The 21,916-nt window shown below is 40.5% G+C and overlaps 1 protein-coding gene across 1 annotated transcript in view; it reads left to right on the top strand.

Moving 5' to 3' along the window:
• Window positions 1-21,916, top strand: part of TPD52 (tumor protein D52) — a 50,219-nt gene that overhangs the window by 19,219 nt on the left and 9,084 nt on the right. Inside the window, exons 3-6 of the mRNA XM_006880549.1 lie at window positions 2,614-2,714; window positions 9,836-9,984; window positions 12,133-12,234; window positions 13,292-13,318. Of these exons, the coding sequence (XP_006880611.1) occupies window positions 2,614-2,714; window positions 9,836-9,984; window positions 12,133-12,234; window positions 13,292-13,318 (379 nt within the window). The remainder of the gene's footprint in view (window positions 1-2,613; window positions 2,715-9,835; window positions 9,985-12,132; window positions 12,235-13,291; window positions 13,319-21,916) is intronic.

The raw sequence follows: 21,916 nt of genomic DNA, 5'->3' as shown, positions 1-21,916 counted from the left end.
TGCAAAAATGTGTTGAACTTGCAGATGATTGGTTATTTTTATATTTGAACTACAGAAATAACCAACCCACATCCTCCAATAAATTTTTCAGTATTGATTCATGAATTTTAACAAATGGACCTCACTAATGCAAGATATTGATAGGAAAAACTGAGTATGGGGAGAAAGGGATATATGGAGCTCTCTGTAGTTTTTCTGTAAATGTAAAACTGCTTAATCAAATGTTGTTATGGTGGCTATGTGTTGTCAAGTTGACTATGACCAATACCAACCCTATGTACAGTAGCTCTGAACCCTGTCTCTGACACATCTGTCCCCATTGCCACAGTTGCTGTATCAGTCCATCTCAGCCAGGGTCTTCCTCTCCTGTACTGACCCTCTACTCTTCCAAGCATGATGTCCTCCTCCAAGGACTGGTCCCTGTTGGAGATATGCCCAAGTAAGTATATGTGAGAGGGGTTTACAAAATCCTTGCCTCCAAGGAACAACATGGTTTCACCCTCTCCAGAATAAACCTGTTTGCTTTCTTGGCAGTCCATAGTATAGAAAGCATTCTTTTCCAGCACCACAATGCAAAGGCATCAATTCTTCTGTTATCCTTATTCATTGTCCAGTTCTCAGATGCATAGCAAGCAATTGAGAAGACCATGGTCTGCATCAGGTGCACCTTAGTCTCTATACTGACATTGTTGCTCGTTAGTGCCCTGGAGAGACTCCTGATAGCAGGCTTCCCTAAAGCATCTTGTCTTTTGATTTCTATTGCTGGTGCCAAGATTGTAGATCTGAGTAAGATGAAATTGTTAACCATCTCAATCTTTTTGCCATCTGTCATGACAGGACTGACAGCTTTCTGGTCTAGGTATAGGTTTTTAATTGTGTAAAAATGTAAAAAGATAATAAAATAAAAAAGTTAAAGTTTGCTTTAAACTGCTCGTTATTTGCCCCTTGCGCCGTTAAGTTTTGTACTTTGGGTCATGCCACTTTGGACTCAATGGCCTGCCCTGAGCTCTATGGTGTTGGAGTTTGGGAGGAAGTAGGGGGTGGTGACTCAAGGGTGGCTACTCTCCTGGTATTTTTCACTCCAGAACGCTCTGTTCTCCTGGATGGACACTGAGTCATTGGCTCTCCTCCAGGAAAATGGTTTCATGGTGAAAGGTCTTGAATGATGTGGAGTATCTTTTAGTGGTTATTGGCCATTTACTCACTGCTGTAGGCATTGAGAATTTTTTAGCCCTTTGATGACCTTTGATGGCACATGTAGCATCCACTTGCATTTTCCTCTTGAGGGTTTATTTGGTTCAACACTCAAAGTGCATGAAGCCTCAGGAGGGGGCCAGCATCACTATATGAAACACAAGAAATGGTCATGTGTCACATAGGGCACACATTTGTACAGGCTCTTGTAAACAGTTCTCACCTGCGTCCTTGGAGGTATGATTTTGCAAAATTTGTTTCTTTCGACTTTTGTACTGGGAGATGGGTTCCAGTATATTAATTGAAAGCTGGCTCTCTCGTAATATGGAGCTCTCCCCCCACCTTGATTTCTATTTTCTGAAGCCCATATCAGGGTAATCTGGGAACTGGTTGTGACCATGACAATGAGTTTATGCAACTACCACATTTTCATATGCTTTAAGTCATAAGCACCTATCAAGTGATCTAGAAAGTGATAGAGTCCAGAGGGCTATATGCCTCCCACTAGTTCTGCTGAGTTCGGAGTGGACAAACAAGTCCCATATAATACTTCCCAGAGTCCAGAGGGACATAGCTGCCTCATAAAATATGTATGGGGGGGTGGGAAATCTATTCAGCTTTCCAGAAATGTTCCTTGACTCAGCATGCTATCCATTCAGGAAAATACATGATGTGAACAACAACAAAAAATTAAAAGCAGAAAATTGGGTCATGGGAAGATTACAAGTGTCTGCATAAGATAAAGAAAAGCCACAGCCGTTTCCCACTTCGCCTGACTAAAGAAAAGAAGTGGATTAACATTTCCTTGTACATTTAATTTGGTCAGCACATCTTTCCCTGAGCTTGCACAGTGCTAGGTTTTGTTTCCTTTGTTTCAAACTCAGCTCTTTGCTGTTGAGTTGGAACCACCAGTGGATTTTCAGAGGTTGTGAATAATATGGGAGGAGATCACCCATCTTTTTCCTTTGGAGTAGCTGGTGGATTTGAACTGCTTGTCTTTAGGTTGGCATTGCAGTTCCTTATTCACTAGGCCATCACTGCTGCTCTGTTTCCTCTGGTCACAGGAAGGTAAAGGCATTTACACACTTCTTTAAGGTGTGTGGTTTTTCTCTTAAAGAATTTGAAAACCATGTAAAAATCTTATTCCTGCCTCCTGATTCTTAAGTAATTGTACTGTAACTGAGAAAATGGACACTGAGAGAAAGCTTTTTAGATCCCATTTCCTGCCTGCATTTACATTTTGGCAGAGTCTAAGATGATTGTTTTTCATGGTTAGCCCAAAGTTTGCTTTTGTCCTTTGCTAGAAATGTCAGATCATTTGAAGTTGATGTGTGGGTCTTAAGCTGGCTGGCACAGTGGCTTCTCCCATGGGAGACTCTTATTAGCTTTCAGACTTTTCTGTTTTTTTAAATCCGACAGACCCCGTACCAGAGGAAGCAGAAGATGCTGCTGCCACCATCAGTGCCACAGAGGCCCTGTCAGAGGAGGAGCAAGAGGAGCTAAGGCGAGAACTTGCAAAGGTAACAAATGACTCTTGTTTTCAAGAGTGCCTTTAGGATTGCAGCACTGGCCCTCCAGAGCGACCTACTTTTTTAAAAAAAAATACTCTTGTGGTAAATACACATAATGTAAAATTTACTATCTTTAACATTTTAAAGGGTGTTCTGGTGTCCTAGTGGGAACTGGCTTACACTGCCAGCCCAAAGGCAAGTAGTTTAAATCCACCACTGCACCATGGGAGGAAGATGGACAGTCTCCTCCTGTGTGATTTACAGCCTCTGAAAACCCACCGGAGGCTCAACTCTTGAGCTGGTTTTGACTTGTAGACAGTGAAGAAATGAACAAAACATTTTAAAGTGTACAATTCAGTGACATTTATACAGTCACAGTGCTGTTCGACTTTTACCACTGTCAAATTCCAGATAGTTTTCAGAGCCCCTGCAAGAGATCTCTCCATTCTCCCCTCCCCGCCCTCGACACCACCCTCTGCCTGCTGTCCCTGGGTTTGTTCCTCGGGGTCGTTGGTATGCACGATCACAGGATGCGGTATACGGCCTTTGGTGGCTCGCTTCCTTCACTTTAGTATCATGTTTTCAAGAAGAACTATTCTATGTGGAGGTTGGTGTTTTGCATATAAAATGATTTACTGTTTGTATTTCTAAAGTACATCATATTATTGCCCTTTAATCAGTTTCAGGAAGAAAAGAGCAGTATATGTTTATTTTTCCCAGGGGTCATGGAGGCAGGGGAGCATGCCTGGTATTAACTTCTTTTTATGTGAGAAAAGGTGTATATGGCTAGAATAGGCCTGAGAAATAGGGTGTGTGGCAGGAAATGAGGGAGGGCAGGACCCGTGACTGTCTCCTAGCCGACTTTATCTGATTCCCCTGACAACATTTTCGTCTTCCACTGAGTCAGTGATTCTTATTCTATCCTTAGTTGTGTTATTCTGGTTAGGCACTTTTGAACTCCATCCTTCATTGAATAGATAAATAAGTTGGCAATAAGCTCTATGAAGAATATAAAGGATTAAAAATACTGATATTTAATAATTAGCGCATGACTTAATTCTACTATTTTAAAAATAAGAAAAGTATTTCTTATTAGATGGCATATGCTTATTGTTAAAAGATTAAAAATGCTGAATAAAATTAAAACCACTTAAAGTCCTATGGGCTTTAAAGGTTTTAAATTCTCTGATATATATGTTACTGTAACACATTTCTGTATTTAAGAATGTTATACCTGGCAGGGGAGATTCCGTGATCACAAAGGAGGTTTTCCAAGGGCAAGGCTCACTCATTGCAATCTGGATGTGACTCCTGCAATTCCCCAAGTGTGGGAGACTCTACTGGATAATTTGTGGTAGTGGGGGATTGCATTCACACTTTCCCCTGAAATAAAAGAGAAGCTAAAAGACAAGAAAAAAAAGAATGTTATATTAATAACCTATAAGAATATTTTATAATATCAGTAGCCTTTACCTTGTGTAACAGAATTTAAAGAACACTTTTTTTATAAGGTAATAAAGAATCTTCTGTAACACCATTTTGATGAGAAATAGGATTTTAGAACATTTGGGTTGCTTTTAGTTTTTATCTTGTTTTAATAGTATTTTGATGCACATATTTGCATGTAAACTATTATGCAAATCTTTCATTACTTCTGTAAGATAAATTTCTAGAAGAAGAATTATTGCTGGGCCAACAGTTCTAAGTGTACTTGGTTATTGTAGATGATTTCTTGTAGTGTACAAGAAGACCTTTTCCCAAATCCTTGTCATCCCTGGCTGTTATGTCATTATCTAGGAAATGAAATTATAATTACAGCATCTAATCTCTATTGAGTGCCTGTTTTCATTAATCATCACAACAGTCTTATGAGCCAAGTGCTATTATCATGACTTGATGGATGGGGAAGTATAGGTCTTTATCTCTACACAGATGATAATAGCATTATTTAACAGAAACTTAATGAGGACTTGAGGGCACCCAGCTAGTTCATAGCAACATTGAATGTTGTATTCATGTCTTTATTAGCCTCAGTGCCTGTGGACTTAACCTTGGATTTGTTTGGTATACTTTCCCAGATGTTTGCCTTACTTGGATAAAAGCCTTGTAGAGAGCTTTGTTGCCTAGGGGCAAGAAGCTTCAGTGCAATCCCAGAGGCTCACGGTTCAAATCCAACAAATGCGGAAGGAGGAACAATCTCCTTCTGTACCAGTCAGATCTGATTTGGCAGCGTGCGCACGCACACACACACACACACACACACACACACACACACTAGATTGAAAAAAATTTTTTTTTTTTTTTAGAAAAAGCCTTGTCTTAAGAAGAAAAAAAAAAAAGCCTTGTGAGATCCATGTAGCAGATGTACTATTGCTGGTTAAGATAAAAATAACGTGTAAGAAAGATGGGCATTCTCCTCCTGTTTGATTTACTGCCTCTGAATACCCACAAAAGGGTCAGCCATGAGTCAGTCGTGACTCAACACTACGTAACAACAACAGTAATGATGTATTTAATATATTTTTTTTAACATTAAAAACAAAGCCAGCTCATTGCTTTTGGGCCATAGCTGCCCCATGGCTGAACTTCGACTGAGTTTCAGGAGGAGATGGCCTGTTTTTCTCCTGAAGAATCACTGGTGGATTCCATCTGTCAGAGAGATGCCACCTTTGACTGAGCAACACAGTTTTCTACAGACGACATCACCAGAGCCCCCCTTTTTAATTTCACTTATTAAAAAGAATTTATATTTTAAATCAAATGGGAGTTTTCCATCTGGAAAGGAAAACAACATCACTGCTTGAAATAACTAGAATCTTAAGGAAAAGCAGATACTCTAAAACCCTGTCTAGTCATGTTTAAGATACAGTAGACATTCCTAAGCATGTTCTCCATAAATGCTGTTAAGGTCTTGTTTCTGTTGTTGTTGTTGTTATTGTTGTTATGTGCTGTAGAGTCGCTTGTGACTCATAGCGACCCTATGTACAACAGCCCTAAACTCTGCTCTGTCCTGTGCCACTTGCATTGTCTCTGACACTGCCATCCAGATTATCCCAGTCACTGACTCAATCCACCTCATAGAGGGCCTTTCCCTACTGTGCTGTCCCTCCACCCTCCCAAGCATGATGTCCTTCTCCAAGGACCGGTCTCTCCTCACAATATGTCCAAAGTATGTTAGATAGAGCCTCAGAATCCTTGCCTCCAAGGAGCTACCCGCTTTAGCCCTTTCCAGGATGAATCTGTTTGTTTTCCTAGCAGTCCATGGTACTCGCAATACTCTTCTCCAGCACCACAGCTCAAAAGCATCAATTCTCCTTCTATCCTCCTTGGTCATTGTCCAACTCTCTGATGCATAACCTCTGATGCGAAGACCATGGCCTGTATCAGATGCACCTTTGTCTCCAGAGAGACACCATTGCTCTTCAGCACTTTGGAGAGTACCCTAACAGTAGACTTTCCCATGGCAATGCGCCTTTTAATTTTCTGGCTACTGGTGCCAAGAGTGTTGACTGTGGAGACCAGCAAACTAAAGCTGTGAACAATCTCAGTCTCTTCACCATCCATCCTGATGCTGTCAATTGGTCCATTGATGAGAATCTTTTTCTTCTTGACATTGAGCCTCAATCCATATTGGAGGCTGCAGTCCTTGACCCTCTGCAGCAGGTGCTTCAGGTCCTCCTCAGTTTCAGCAAGCAGGGTTGTATCATCTGCATATTGCAGATTGTTGATAGATCTTCCACCAATCTTGACCCCACATTTCTCCTCATAGAGCCCAGCCTCCCGGATAATCTGTTTTGCATATAGGTTGAAAAGGTATGGAGATAGGATGCATCCCTGGTGTACGACCTTCCCAATTTTGAACCAAGCAGTGTTCCCTTGCTCTGTTCTGACGACTGCCTCCTGGTCCAAGTATAGGTTTCGCATTAGAACAATCAAGTGTTCTGGGATTCCCATTCTTCTCAGAGTCAGCCACAGTTTGTTATGATCCACACAGTCAAACACCTTTGCATAGTCAATGAAACACAGATAGACATTCCTCTGGTATTCTCTACTTTCAGCTAAGCTCCATCTAACATCAGCTGCAATATCCCTAGTACCATTACCCCTTCTAAACCCAGCCTAGACTTCTGGCAGTTCTCTGCTGATGTGCTGTTCTAGTCGTTTTTGGATAATCTTCAGTAAAATCTTGCTTGCATGTGAAATTAGTGAGATTGTTCTGTAGTTTCCACATTCTGTTGGGTCACCTTTCTTTGGGATAGGAACAAATATCGATCTCTTCCAGTCAGTTGGCCAAGTGGTTGTTCTCCAGATTTCTTGGCACAACTTGGTGAGCACATCCAGGGCAGCATCTGTTAACTGAAATATGTCAATTGGTATACCATCTATTCCTGGAGCCTTATTTTTTGCCATTTCCTTCAAAGCAGCCTGAACTTCTTCTTTCATCATCATAGGCTCTTGCTCATATGTTGTTTCATGAAATTTTTCTGTGTCTTCCAATTCCTTTCGATACAGTGACTCAGTATATTCCTTCCATCTTCTTTTAATACTTCCTGGATCATTTAACATTCTGCCGAAAGCATCCTTGATTATAGCAACTCGCGGTTTGAATTTGTTCTTCAGTTCCTTGAGCTTAAGAAGTGCTGAGCGAGTTTGGCCCTTTTGATTTTCTGACTCCAATTCCTTGCATATTTCATTGTAATATTTTGCTTTGTCATCCCGTGCTGCCACAGAAGAAAAAAAAAATGGAATTGAAGACGTATGGCTGCGATGTACTAGACTAGGGAACTGCATGGGACCATGCAGTTTGGAAAGATTTGTGGTGGTCTCGATCTGTCAGGAGAAGTGAGAGGAGTTCCTTGGAGTAGTTTAAAAAAATATACCACATAAATCCATGATATGAAATATTTAAAATTTTAGGTTTGATGGGGGAAAAAAGAGACAGTAGAAAAGTGTTACCAGGAGATTCAGCCAGTAATCAGGAAGGTGAAGATACTCAGGTTGAAGATTTTCGCTACTACATGATGACTTGGGCAATTCATGTAATTCATGTGTTTAACTTTGAAATTGTTTCTTCCTGTGCTGCTTTTTTCTTAGATTTCACTTTATCATTGTGTCTTTTAAAATGTGGCTTCTAAGACATAATTGTATTTGAGGCCTTATCTGACAAACCAAGAAAATATGTATTTATTTGTTCTAGATTCTGTTCAAGTGAATGTAGTCTGTCAGTTGTATTTTTCTTCTTCCCGCCCCACCAGTCACAGAACATTTGACTTGCCCCTTTTTTCCTTTTATGTAATACTGTTTCCCCTTTACTACTTTCTTCCCAAAAATTTAAGGCGGAAAGGTGAGAACATAGAAGGCTGTGTTGACTTTGAACTCTTTAAGTGTCATACAGGTTGGCAGTATTGGTTTGCAAAAACCTAAGCAGCATTTTTACAAGGTTCTAGTACTGGATATACTTTTTTTTTTTAAAAAAAAAGCTATTAGTTGTTGTTGAGTAAACTATGGCTCAGAGTAATTTTCACTTGAGTTTCTAAGGTTATCACTCATGACAGGAAGAGACTGCCCAACTTTGTCCTGTGGGGTCAGCGGTAGATTTGAATCACCAGACACTCGACTTTTTATTGTAACCTCCCCAGTTCTTTCTTTACTTTAGAGTTTTTAATCCCTTGGTCCTAACAAAAAATCTCTCTCACATGGAGTCTGCTTCACACCCCACCCCCCAATCCTAACTACTTTTCTTTTCTTTCTGGCTTTTCCTAACAGTTTTGGCTTCCTCAAACCTCCCCTTCCTACCACAACATCATTTCACTGTGTCCTGCCTATACTAAGGGAGCTCTAATGCCCTAGAGGGTAAGGATGTCAACCTAAAGGCAGATGGTTTGAATCCACCAGCCGCTCCGTGGGATAAAGATAGGCAGTCTCCTCTTCTGTGATTTATAACCTCTGGAAACTCAACCAGAAGGCCAGCAGTGAACTGGTTCTCATTGGACAACACATAACTACAACATACTAAGATTCTCTAGAAATGTTTTCAGCTTTACCTTCTCAGTTTCTCAGACAACCTTTCCAAGTGAGAGACTTGTTAATTGAGGTTTTTATTTGAACTTGCTGGCCAAAAAAAAAAAAAATAATAATAATCATTAGTAGACCCTGGTTTATGGCCTGCTTCTGAGCATTTAACTGGTCAGGAAGCATCAAGGAATTGCACATATGTCGTTAGAAAAGACTCTGGAGGAGGGAGTTTGATTTTATTGATTGCTGTGGATTTCAGCAAGGACTGGAACAGACATATCCAGTTTAAATTCACATGGGGTTGGATTTTGGTTTGGTTGTTGATGTTTTGGAAGAGGAGAGGAATTTTATTTCATTAAACAAATGGGGATTTTTGTGGGTGTTCAAGTAGAACTGTCTGTCTACAGCTTGACACGCAGAGTCAGGATAGAGAATGCTGGAGGAATTTTAGTGGCATTTGTGTAGAGGGATAGAGCTCCAAGCTTTAGGACATAATTGAGTAAAAGAATTATAGGAAGAAGTAAGAAGGCAGTTAAGGATAGAAATATAAAGAGGTAGCAGGCAAAAGAAAATAAACTAGAGCAGATAAGTAAGACCAGCTTATTCAACAGTATGACGCAGTCAAACTTGTGAGAGGCAGAGCTCAATGGGATTGCCTTGTTTTTCTAGGTCTTGCAGTTTTTTACCTTTTAACATCTTTTCTGTAATGAGCTCTGGTGGCTTATTGGTAAGGAGTTGTGCTGCCAACCCAAAGTCACATAGTTCGAATCCACTGCAGTAGAAAGAGGAGGAATCTTCTTCCATGTGTGTTACTGTCTCTGAAAAATCCCTGGAAGGTCAACTATGAGTTGGTTCTGACTCAACAATACAACAATTTTTCTGTTACTCTCTATTAGTGGAAAGTATTTGCATTTACTTCTGATGGGTTTTTGCTTTGTATAGGTCCTGGGTTTTCCCTGTTTTACAAGTGACCTCAAAATGAAAGAAAAAAAAAATAAAAAATAAATAAATAAAATAACAACCCCAAATAACACTAGAATGTATAGTTTTTCACTAATAATCTTAGCTTATTTAATGACTCCTGTTGAATTCCTCCCCAACCCTCTTCCTTACAGGTGGAAGAGGAGATCCAGACTCTGTCTCAAGTACTAGCAGCAAAAGAGAAACATCTAGCAGAGATCAAGAAGAAACTTGGCATCAGTTCACTACAGGAGATAAAGCAGAACATTGCCAAAGGGTGGCAAGACGTGACGGCAACATCTGCGTATGTTCGCTTGTGCATATTTCTAGAGTATGTTAAATGAGACAAAGACCCAGGATGAGATGAATTGACTCAGTGACTGGAGAAATGGGGTTAGGTCTGTAGGAGACGATGAGATTGGCTCAAATTAGGGTGGGGTTCAGAGCTATTGTACATAGGGTTGCTGTGAATCTCAGGTGACTCAACAGCACATAAAAACACCACCACAACCTCCTCCTTTTGACTGTGGAGGGGAATAGAAAGGAATAGCCGATTCTGTAGCTTTTCTTTGGGTGACCCAAGGCTCATTCTTCTCATAAACATGCTTTACTCTTTCTGAGTTTAGTGTCCTAGACCATTCTGGGAACTAGAAACAAAAAATAAACCTTCTGCTCATTAAGGAAAGTTTAGGTTCTAAAACTTCTGTGTATAAACTTAAGAAACACCTACATTGCATCACTTAGTCCTCAGAATAACCACATAGGCTGGGTGGTAAGATTGCCCTGGAGGAGGCAGTTGACTCAGTTTAGGTAAGTTTTGACTCAAAACGTGTAGCCTGGATTTGAACTTGAGTCTGGCTGCCTATAGAGCCAATCTTTCCCCCCTTCCTACTCTAGACAAAGTGTGCAGCCTAGTTCAGCAATAGTTAAGCACCCAGCTGCTAGCTAGCTAAGTTTGGTGGTTAGAATTCACCCAATGTCACTGCAGGAGAAAAGATTTGACAATCTGCTCCCGCAAAGAACACAGCCTAGCAGAGCCCATGGAGCAGTTCTAATTTATCCCATTGAGTCTCTTTGAGTTGAAAATCAGTTCCTAGGTACCCAACAGCATATGGACCATACGATTCTTGAATCATGTGGCTAGTATGTTCCATGGTCAAGGCCAGCTCCTTAACCTCTGTCTTTTAATCTCATATTATGATAATGGTATTATTACCAGCCATTCTGTTTCCCAGATAAAGGAGGATCAGTGCTAGCAAATGATATTCTTTCTTATCTGCAGTCTGTCCTGTCTATACAACTCTTTAGCTTAGTGGTGTTTTTTTTTACTGCTTCACCATCGGCTGGGAATCCCGGTGCCTTAGTGAGTAAGAGATTGTGCTGCCGACCAACGTGAAGGTAGGTGGTTTGAATCCACCAGCCTCTCTGTAGGAGAAAGATGTGCAGTCTCATCCTGCATAATTTACAGCCTCTGAAACCCCCTGGAGGATTGGCTATGAGACTGCTCTACTTAATGGCAATGAAGTTTAGTTTTTGTTGTGGTTTTCTTTGTTTTACTCTTCAGCAGTTAGGCAGTCGGGCTGCCTGTCTTAAATGGTAGCACTATGGTGCCTACTTCTTTTGGTCCATTCTCTCCCCATGTAAGTTGGCAGTAAGAAATGATTCTTTGACTGTATCTTTATAAAATAGGTTTGCTCTTAGAATCTGATTTTCAAAGGGTAAGTAAAATTGCCTAAGCATGCATTTCTCTCATGTGGGGATCTTAGCCTCTCTGGTAGGTACCATATTTGTTCTCTCTTCTTTCTGTTCTCTAGTTGCTGGGTAGAGGGGAAGGGAGAGATGGTAAATAGTACTTTGTTTTATAGCAAATATCACATTAGAGTCCTTTTAAATATTATTCCTTTTACATGCTTTGAGAATTCATCCAGTCCTTATTTGGTAAACTTACAGACGTGAGAAATGAAAAAACAATTCTTTATGTCCATAAAATTTATTTGGACAATAAAACACAGATGGCCCCTACCTATCCAGACCTACTTATTATTTCTGGCCCCATTTTTAGGAGATAAAAGATGTAAAAGGCATCTGAGGCATTTGAGTTCCTTTTTATTTGGAAAAGGAAGGAGCAACATGAGTTATAATTTATTCCAGATCCTTGATCTTTGCTGTAGGATTATTTTTAGTCCATTTCCTGATTTTTAAAATACTTTTTGCTTAGCCTGTGTAGTCCTCTACCTTCCTTACTGTCCTGGGACAGGACAGAAAGTGTTGTCTAGAATTTATGTTTGAAGACAAGGCTGGTGGCTGTGAAGGATTTTAGGTGTTCTCAAATGCTTTTTTATTAACTGTTTTTTGAGAGTTCTTGAATAGGTGATGATCATTGCACTTGAAATAATGGCTAATTTTTTCAAGCTTACTTTGTCCCCCTCTACTCTTTTGTAATTTAACGCAGGTACAAGAAGACATCTGAAACCTTGTCTCAGGCTGGACAGAAGGCTTCGGCTGCTTTTTCTTCTGTTGGATCCGTCATCACTAAAAAGCTAGAAGATGTAAAGTATGTCTTCGTTTTTCTTTGCTCATTAAGTAGCAGAGGCAAATGCAAATGTCTTACTGTAGTTGCGTTTGTTCCTGACTGGGTCTGGTCAGTCCCTGGACTCTGCTGAATTGGGTGAGGAAGGGCACACCTTTGTAGCAAAAGTTGAGATACTTGCTGACATTCTTTTGGGCATAGCAGTCAAACACTAATGTGATCATCTTAGGAATACATTTGAAGCTGTCTAAAAATTCTGGTTGTGAACTTTTGTGTGTGTTTATTCCTAATTAGTCATCCTGGGTAAGTATATCTCTGTGGTGGCAAACTTGTGATCATGGACAAAGCCTGGTGTCGTACTGGACTTGAGTGTGGGACCATTGACATGCACGCTTGGATGGAGACCTGACATCACTTCTGTATGCTACTTTTTTTATACCATGGTGCCGTTGTAACATGCTCACCGATTTGCACTGATCTGTAAAGTGTGTGTGTATTTCCATGCTCAGGGCTAAACCTTGACTGTGGGCTGTTGCTTTTTGTTTTTAATTTGTATTTTAGATTAGTCTGCTAAACTGCCATTTTGACAAAACCACTTCAGTGCTTTTGTGCTTCCCTCCCTCACTATGTGGAGTTACCAAGTGTCGGAAATTACAGATGTGGTTTTAATCAGCTGTGCTTCTCTGGCATGCCAGATTTGTATTTGTTTTGAAGCAAACCTCAGGTTGCATGGCTTCCTGTTTTTCATTTGTGGGGAGCAACCAGAATTTTGTTGGTTGAATAGGTTCAGTCAACCAATGTATAAAATGGGTGCTATATGTTGTACTAACAGGACCAAACGATTTGATCATTATGTTTGAACTATCATCTTTATGCCGTAAACATAGCTTTCTTAAATGTTTTGACAGTTACGTAGACATTTGTTAGGTATTCTGACTTTTACACTTACAGAAAGTAGAATTGTGTAGCACATTAGAATCTAATTAAGACCGTATACACGTTTTTAAAAGTGGGTTCTTTAATTGTTTTAGATTTACCAGCACTTCCTTTCTTCTCTAATGCTTACTCTGGCTTCTTGCAGATTGCAAGCCTTTTCACATTCCTTTAGGTAAGGACAGTTTGAACCATCACTTCGGATTAGCAGTTGTGTAAGATGTGTGCTCAGATTAGATTCTTCTATCACATTGAATGGTCATGTTTGCCCACTGCATATATTTGCTTGCATTTGGAATATCTTTTTCTGTAGTGCCTTTCAAATTTCAGGGGAGGATTTCTTGGTATACCATGGGTAATTGGAATTGACTTGATGAACTAAAAGAAAAATTGGATGATGTGGCTTAAAGAATATGCAATTGATTTTGACATCTCTTTTATACTTTCTAGTTCGTTCTTTTTGAAAAAAAAAAAAAAAAAGGCCACTTTCCCATGGCATGCAGAATTTCTCCCTTTTATGTCTGACTTTGATGCTTCTGTTTCTCTGGTGCTTTTGTAGTGGGTATTGGTATTTTCTTCACCTGACTTCCATTACTGCAGTGTAATATGCTGCATATGTACTGTGGCAGAGTGTAGTCTTCAGTCTTACATGAGCCACTGTGAATTTATTTTTTTATTTTTCGTTTGTTTATTGTCTTTAATGGTCTGTCTTTTTAAGCTGTGCATGCAAAGAATTTTTAATTCTTTTCAAAGGAAAATTGAAGTCTGTTAGGCCAAAAGAGAAAGCACATTAAAAAAGTGTCAGCTAAAATTATGCCTGACAGTGAGTTTGTGGTGTTGAACAAACCTCTCCTCTCTCTCCCGTGAAGTCTCCAGTTATCCAGGTAATTGGTGGAGAGCACCATGGTGGAGGATGTCTTTCAGATTGTAAGCAGGAAGGATCATGCAGTGATCTTCATCTCTACCTCTTCTAATGCAAATTGTATTCTCAAACATACACTTGCTAGGCCCAACTGTTGCTCTTCTTATGTCAGCAAGCATGCATTTAGAGCTGAGGCTCCCAGCTTAGTGACACTTATCTTGAGAAATCAGAGTAAATTGTAGGGAATATTAATGTTGTTGTTGTTGTTATGTGCCATCGAGTCACCTGCGACTCATAGCGACCCTATGTACAACAGCCCTAAACTGTGCTCTGTCCTGTGCCAATTGTACTGTCTCTGATACACCCATCCTGATTACCCCAGTCACTAAATCAGTCCACCTCATAGAGGGCCTTCCTCTCCATGCTGTCCTTCCACCCTCCCTACCATGATGTCCCTCTCCAAGGACCCTCCAAGGTCCCTCCTTACAACATGTCCAAAGTATGTCAGATGAAGCCTCAGAATCCTTGCCTCCAAGGAGCCACCCGGTTTAACCCTCTCCAGGATGAACCTGTTTGTTTTCTTAGCAGTTCATGATATGATACATTCAGTACTCTTCTCCAGCACCACAGCTCAAAGGCATCAATTCTCCTTCTGTCCTCCTTAGTCGTTGTCCAGCTCTCTGATACATAACAAGTGATTGCAAAGACCATGGCCTGTATCAGACGCACCTTAGTCTCCAGAGAGACACCATGCTCTCCAGTGTTTTGGAGAGATCCCTAACAGCAAACTTCCCCATCTCAATATGTCTTTTAATTTCCTGGCTGCTGTTGCCAAGAGTGTTGACTGTGGAGCCAAGCAGACTAAAGCTGTGAACAAGCTCAATCTTTTCACCATCCATCCTGATGCTGCCAGTTGGTCCATTGATGAGAATCTTTGTCTTCTTGACATTGAGCCTCAATCCATATTGAAAGCTGCAGTCCTTGACCTTCTGCAGCAAGCGCTTCAGGTCTTCCTCAGTTTCAGCAAGCAGGGTTGTGTCATCTGCATAACGCAGATTGTTGACAGATCTTCCACCAATCCTTGACTCCACATTTCTCCTCATAGAGCCCAGCCTCCCAGATAATCTGTTTTGCATACAGGTTGAAAAGGTATAGAGACAGGACACATTCCTGGTGTACGCCCTTCCCAATTTTGAACCAAGCAGTGTTTCCTTGCTCTGTTCTGACGACTGCCTCCTGGTCCAAGTATAGGTTTTGCATTAGCTTGAACAAGTGTTCTGGGAGTTTCATTTTTCTCAGAGTCAACCACAGTTTGTTACGATCCACACAGTCAAATGCCTTCGCATAGTCAACGAAACACAGACATTCCTCTAGTATTCCCTGCTTTCAGCCAAGATCCATCTAACATTAGCTACAATGAAATTCAAACCTCAAGTTGCTATAATCAAGGATGCTTTGGGCAGAATTTTAAATGCTCCAGGAAGTATTAAAAGAAGATTAAAAGAATATACTGAGTCACTGTATTGAAAGGAATTGGCAGACACAGAAGAATTTAATGAAACAACATATGAGCAAGAGCCTATGATGATGAAGGAAGACGTTCAGGCTGCTTTGAAGGAAATAGCAAAAAAATAGGGCCCCAGGAATAGATGGTATACCAGTTGACATATTTCAGCTAACAGATGCTGCCCTGGACGTGCTCACCAAGTTGTGCCAAGAAATCTATAGAACAACCATTTGGCCAGCTGACTGGAAGAGATCTATATTTGTTACCATCCCAAAGAAGGGTGACCCAACAGAGTGTGGAAATGCTAGAACAGTATCATTGATTTCACATGCAAGCAAGATTTTACTCAAGATCATCCAAAAATGACTGGAACAGCACATCAGCAGAGAACTGCCTGAAATCCAGGCTGGGTTTAGAAGGGGTTGTGGTACTAGGGACATTGTAGGTAATGTTAGATGGATCTTGTATAATGTAGTGAATATATAAAATCTAAATAACGAACTGCTTGAATCTAAAATTATGAGGTGGGGGGGAGAGAGAGAGAAATCAGGTTATTAGCGGAGCGAAGTAAAGTTTTTCATGAAAGTGAATCTGTATCTTTTGTGTTCACTGAAAGTATCCTAAGTATATGAGGTAGTTCCTAAGACAGCAACCAGGCTTGCTCCTGTAGAGGCAAAGGTGGTGAAACTTCTTCTCAAATATTTGAGGCATGTTGTCAGAAGGACCAGTCCTTGGGAAAAGACCTCATGCAGAGAAGGTCGAGGTTCATTGAGCGGAAGGACCCTCTGGGAAGTGAATTGACACAGTCACTGGTACAATGGTAGAGATGGGGAGGATGGAGCCAGATGGGGCAAGGTTCAGATCTGGTGTTCTTGAGGTTGCTATGAGTCTTAGTCATCCTGACAACACCTAGCAACAAGAAGACTTTTTTTTTTAAAGTTACATGAATTGTGTGAATAAGCAATGAATTTAAGTAGGACTGAATTCAAGTACATGATCCATTTTGCTCACTTTAGAGTTCCCACTGTGAACTTAATACTGTGTTATAAAGAACACGATGTTGACCTAGGCATAGTTCTTGTTCTGATAGAGTTTACAGTCCCCAAGAGGAGTTGGGAAAGGAAGTGGGAACTTGGGATGAGGTGTGAATGGAATAACCCTGACCATATCTAATTATAAAATGAAGGGAGCAGCCCTGGTGGCACATTGGTTATGCCCTTGCCTGCTAATCAAAAGGTTGGGATCTGTTCAGAGGCTCCTTGGAAGAAAGTCCTGATGAAATAGGAGCATCCCCTGGAAACCCTGCAGAGTACCACTCTCCGTCCACATTCATGGGGACATCAAGAAGTGGAAGTGACTTGATGGCACTGGTTTTTAAGGAATAGAAAAGAATTATATGCTTAATCAGCTCTGGTGGTTTCATGGTAAGGAGTTGTGCTGTCAACCCAAAGGCAAATAAATGGTTTGAATCTGCCAGTAGTTTTGTGGGAGAAAGATGAACAGTCTCCTCCTTGGAAACCCTGCCAGAGGGTCAGCTATAGGTTCATTCTGATTTGATGTTACACAGCAGCAACAACAACAGCATGTTTAATCAGTATCCATAATTATTATTTTTTATATATTTAAAAAGATTATGTATACTGCATTGAAACAGATGAGAGATCTTTAAAAGGTATATATGATTAGGTTATTATTGTCATGATGGCAGTCCAGAACGAAGGCTGCATAGTGGAGTGGACTTGAGGGGAGGGATTGTAAAACAATGAAAGATTTTTCTTTTCCTTTTCAAAGAGAAGAGTGAACTGGGGAGGGGGATGGGGAGGCAGGGAGAAAAGTGCAACAATGAATGAATGGAAATCCAAAATCTCTACAAATTTTTGTTAAACTTAATAATAATAGTAATAAAGATTAAGGAAGTGTATGTGTGGAGCTCTGGTGCCTTTGTGGTAAGGAATTGAATGCACTACCAGCACAAAGATATGCAGATCGAATCCACCAGCTATTCTGCAGGAGAAAGATGTGCAATCTCCTCTCATGTGATTTACTGCCTCTCAAAACCTGCTGGAGGCTCAGCTATGGATCACTTCCAACTGAATGATACACACCACCACCACCACCACTATTCTTTTTCTAAGAATAAGTGAATGTAGATAGGTATGATTGTTGGATAGATACCAGATCTGTTGGCATTGCTAGGTGCCGTCAGGTATGACTCATAACAAGCTATGAACAGCCAATCTGAACCAGATAAAAATTTTATCAATCCTTCAGAAAGAAATAGAATGTCATCCTTTTCTAGTTTTTTTTTACACAAGTCACTTTAATAAGTTCAAGTACAAAGTATAAGAAGATAATAGATGTGTTAGGGAGCTCTGGTGGCCTACTGGTAGGAAGCTATGTTGCAATCCCAAAGGCATGTGGTTTGAATCCACCAGTTACTATCTGAAAGAAGGGTGAGCATTCTCCTCCTGTGTGATTTGCTGCCTTTGAAAACCCACAGGAGAGTCAGCTCTGAATCATTTCTGACTTGAAGGCAGACAACAACATACATGTATTATTTTCAGTCCTTTTTATAATGTGTCAATACATGAAATCTAAAGCAGTGTGTGTAAGGAGCAGATGCAACTTGGTGGTGGCCACCACGTGTCTGACTTCTGTCTGCTTCATAAAGGGTAACTTCCCGCAATTCCACTACTGGGAATATACCCTAAAGAGACCATAACCACCATCCAAGCAGATATATGCACACCCATTTTTATCGTGGCTTTGTTCACAATAGCAAGGAGTTGGAAACAACCTAAGTGCCCATCAACAAAGGAATGGATAGAGAACCTGTGGTATATTCACACAATGGAATACTACGCTGCATTGAAAAACAAGGAACTCATGCAATATTATTCAAAATGGGTGACCGTGGAGGACATTATGCTGAGTAAGATATCTCAATCACAGAAAGACAAATACTGCATGGTGCCACTGTTGTAGGATGGGACTGACATCAGGGTTGGGGTAAGACTGAGAAAAACTGGATAAATTATTTATACTGCATTGAAACAGATGAGGGAGAGAACAGTTTAAAAGTGACATATGATAGGGTGCTATGATTATCACAAGAGTCCAGAATTAAGGTTGCTTAGTGGAGTGCACTCCAGGTGGGGAGCAATGGGATTGTTTACCAATGAAGGAGTTTTGCTTTTCAAAGAGAGGAGCAAACTGGGGTTGATGGGGTGGGCAGGGAGAAAAGTGCAACAAATGAATAGAAATCCAAAATCTCTGTGTAAATGTTCATTAAAATTAATAAAATAAAATTTTAAAAAGGGGTAACTTCCCCATTGATAATATTCATGTTGTTGTTGTGTACCGTTGAGTCAGATCTGACCCATAGCTGACCTTCCAATGGGTTTTCAGAGTGAATGCATGAGAGGAGATAACAAATAGCTACCGAAGTCAACCATACCATCTCATATGCTTTTGCAGGTGTTTCTACCAACCATTGGGTACAATGATTGTTGCAGGTTGATTCACAGACTTTACTCACAGTTGTGGAGTTCATTTAGGAAATAAATTGTGGAGTAGGGGTGGCAAAGAGTATCCTACAATGCAAGCCCAGGTTTAGTCCAGCAGTCCCAAGCCAGATTAACAAGGCATAGTTTCTCAATTAGTTAAGGTCCAGGTTCAGTTCAGCAGCATAAGTGCACTTTCGGTTTCCTCATCATTCTTTTTTTTTTTTTTTTTTTTGTTTCCTCATCATTCAGCAAGCTTTATCGCAGAGCAGTTACAAGCCAGCTTTTCCTTCAATCATTCACCAAGCAAAACTTTTAATGGTGGCTCCAGCTCCCAGCTTCCTCTGGTTATACCTTGCCACAGGCTCTTTACCGTCTCTCCACCACCATTGTTTACAATGTGGAAAGTACTGTCTTACATTGGTCTCACAACTGCTGAGGCTTAGTAAGACCATGTGTTCACAATTAGTGTAGCTGGAGACCATAACCTCGATGGAGGCCAATACAGTGGATATTGTTGTTGTTAATATGCCATTGAGTTGCTTGCGACTCATAGTGACTCTATGAACAGCAGCTCTGAATCCTGCTCTATTCTGAGCCAATCTTATTGTCTCTGACACACCTACCCCTATTGCCCCAGTCACTGAGTCAATCCATCTCATCCAGGGTCTTCCTCTCTTGTGCTGACCCTGTACCCTCCCAATCATGATGTCCCTCTCCATGGACTGTTCCCTCCTAGTAACATGCCCAAATATGAGAGACACAGCTTCAGAAGCTTTGCCACTAAGAAGCAGCCAGGTTCCACCTTCAGACTTGTTTGTTTTTCAGCAGTCCATGGCCAACTGTCAAGATTTTTTTTTTAATTTTTTTTTATTTTTATTTTTATGTGAGTGTACCGTCAAATCAGATCTGACTGGTACAGGAGGAGATTGTCCCTCTTTCCCCGACAGAGCATCTGGTGGATTCGAACCGTGGACCTCTGGGATTGTAGTTGCAGCTCCTTACCACTAGGCTACCAGAGCTCCCCCAAGATTTCTGACACCATACAATGTTTTTTAGTAAATTTAGAGATGAAAGAGGAAAAAACAGATTTTGCAAGTTAAATGCTATGATTTTTTTACATTCCAAAGATTTGGACAAAGTCACCTTAAATAAATTTTAGACCAGTAAATCCAGATTTTAACTTGCCTGAATATGTTCAAATATATAAAGAAACAACCATATCTTGAGTCACATGACATTATTGGCACTTTCCCCAAGTACTGCTGAAGGGGAGAGAGAACCTGGACAGTAGCTTTTGGATGTTCCAGCCCCAGAGCAAAGCCTTTGGAGACAGACTGTGAGGGTTTTTTTTGTGTTGTTTTTTTTTTTCTTTTCCCCAAGTGCCAGGAAATCTTTGGCTAACCCTGGAGGCAACTCGATGGCACATAACAACAACAACAACAACAACAACCCTGGCCACCTTTCTCTGGTGGTTTGAATTTATAGGCGACTCCTTGAGAGAAAGATGGGCAATCTTCCCCTGTTCAACTTACAACTTCAGATACCCACTGGTTAGCTAAGAGTCCTTTTTTTTAATTAATAATTTTAATGAAAATTTACAGAGACTTTGCATTTCCATTCATTCATTGTTGTACTTTTCTCCCTGCCCACCCCTCACCCCCCAGTTAGTTCTTCTCTCTGAAAAGTAAAAGAAAAATTCTTTCATTGTTATACAATCCCTCCCCTCAAGTCCCATACACTATGCAGCCTTCGATCCAGACTCCCATCATGACAATAATACCCAATCATATATCCCTTTTAAACAGTGCTCTCCCTCATCTTTTTCAAGGCAGTATACATTACTTATCCCATCTTTCTCATTCTCCCCCCAACTCCAATGCCAGTCCCGTTTTACAACAGTAGCACTATGCAGTATAAGGCTAGGAGTCTATGTTTACTCCATGGTAATGACTTTGACTTTTTTTTTCCCCTTTTGACTTGGTACTTACCCAGCAAACTTAAGGCCATGATCTCGCTCTTTGATGTAATCATGTATATGGAAAGGGAAGAGATACAGTTCAGCTCATGAATTGTTTATACTCAGCAACAGTTTTTATTTTCACTGCCAATTAATAACTCTGCATTCAGGATTTAAATATTCGTTATAAGTCTTTGCTAGAAAGAGGGGAGGAGATGGGAACAGGAAGAAAGAAAGACACGTGAATATGGATGACAGAGAAAGTTTTGTTTTGGTGTCCTAAGGCACTGAGACTGAAGATGCAGGGGGCCTTGGTAACATGCATGGCATCCTAGGAAGCTCCTTGGGGAGAGCCCGATGTTCTGTACATACTCAGCATTCTCTTGCATGGTGCCTTTCTAGACCTTATGTGGTAAACTCCTTCCTTGAAAAATCTCAATTGATGCTAGTTTTAAACAAATACAGATTTTGATGTTACTAGTAGCATAGTATAAATATATACTTGATAGTGTAATCCATTGATACTGTGATCCATTGTCACTTGCACTGCTAGCCTGAAGTATACATGTCTCTGGTGCTTTGAAGCCAGAAGCTGAGTCTATTAGAGAGAATGATGAGCTATCTCTTCCTGTTTTTTCCTAAGATTTATAGCTTTGGAAACCCACTGGAGGGCCAGTGTTCTCAGAAGTGACTCAGTGATAATAAGTGAGACTATCATACTCTTGTAATTCAGTAGGAACTTTGTGGTCTCTGAGGGAGAGAAGTGTACTGCCAACCCAAAGTAGGCAGTTCAAACTTACCAACTGCTCTGCGGGAGAAAGACGGTCATTCCACTCCTGTGCAATTTACAGCCTCTGAAAAACTCACTGAAGGGTCAGCTGTGAATCAGTTCAGAATTGATGCTTTCAGGTTGAGGATTTTTTTTTTCTTCAGTCATCCAG

This window comes from Elephantulus edwardii, unplaced genomic scaffold, assembly GCF_000299155.1.
Source record: "Elephantulus edwardii isolate Elephantulus edwardi_28Jun2011 unplaced genomic scaffold, EleEdw1.0 scaffold00008, whole genome shotgun sequence".
Taxonomy (NCBI): domain Eukaryota; kingdom Metazoa; phylum Chordata; class Mammalia; order Macroscelidea; family Macroscelididae; genus Elephantulus; species Elephantulus edwardii.
The sequence above is the reverse complement of the archived record's forward strand: the minus strand, read 5'-3'. Positions and strand labels throughout refer to the sequence as shown.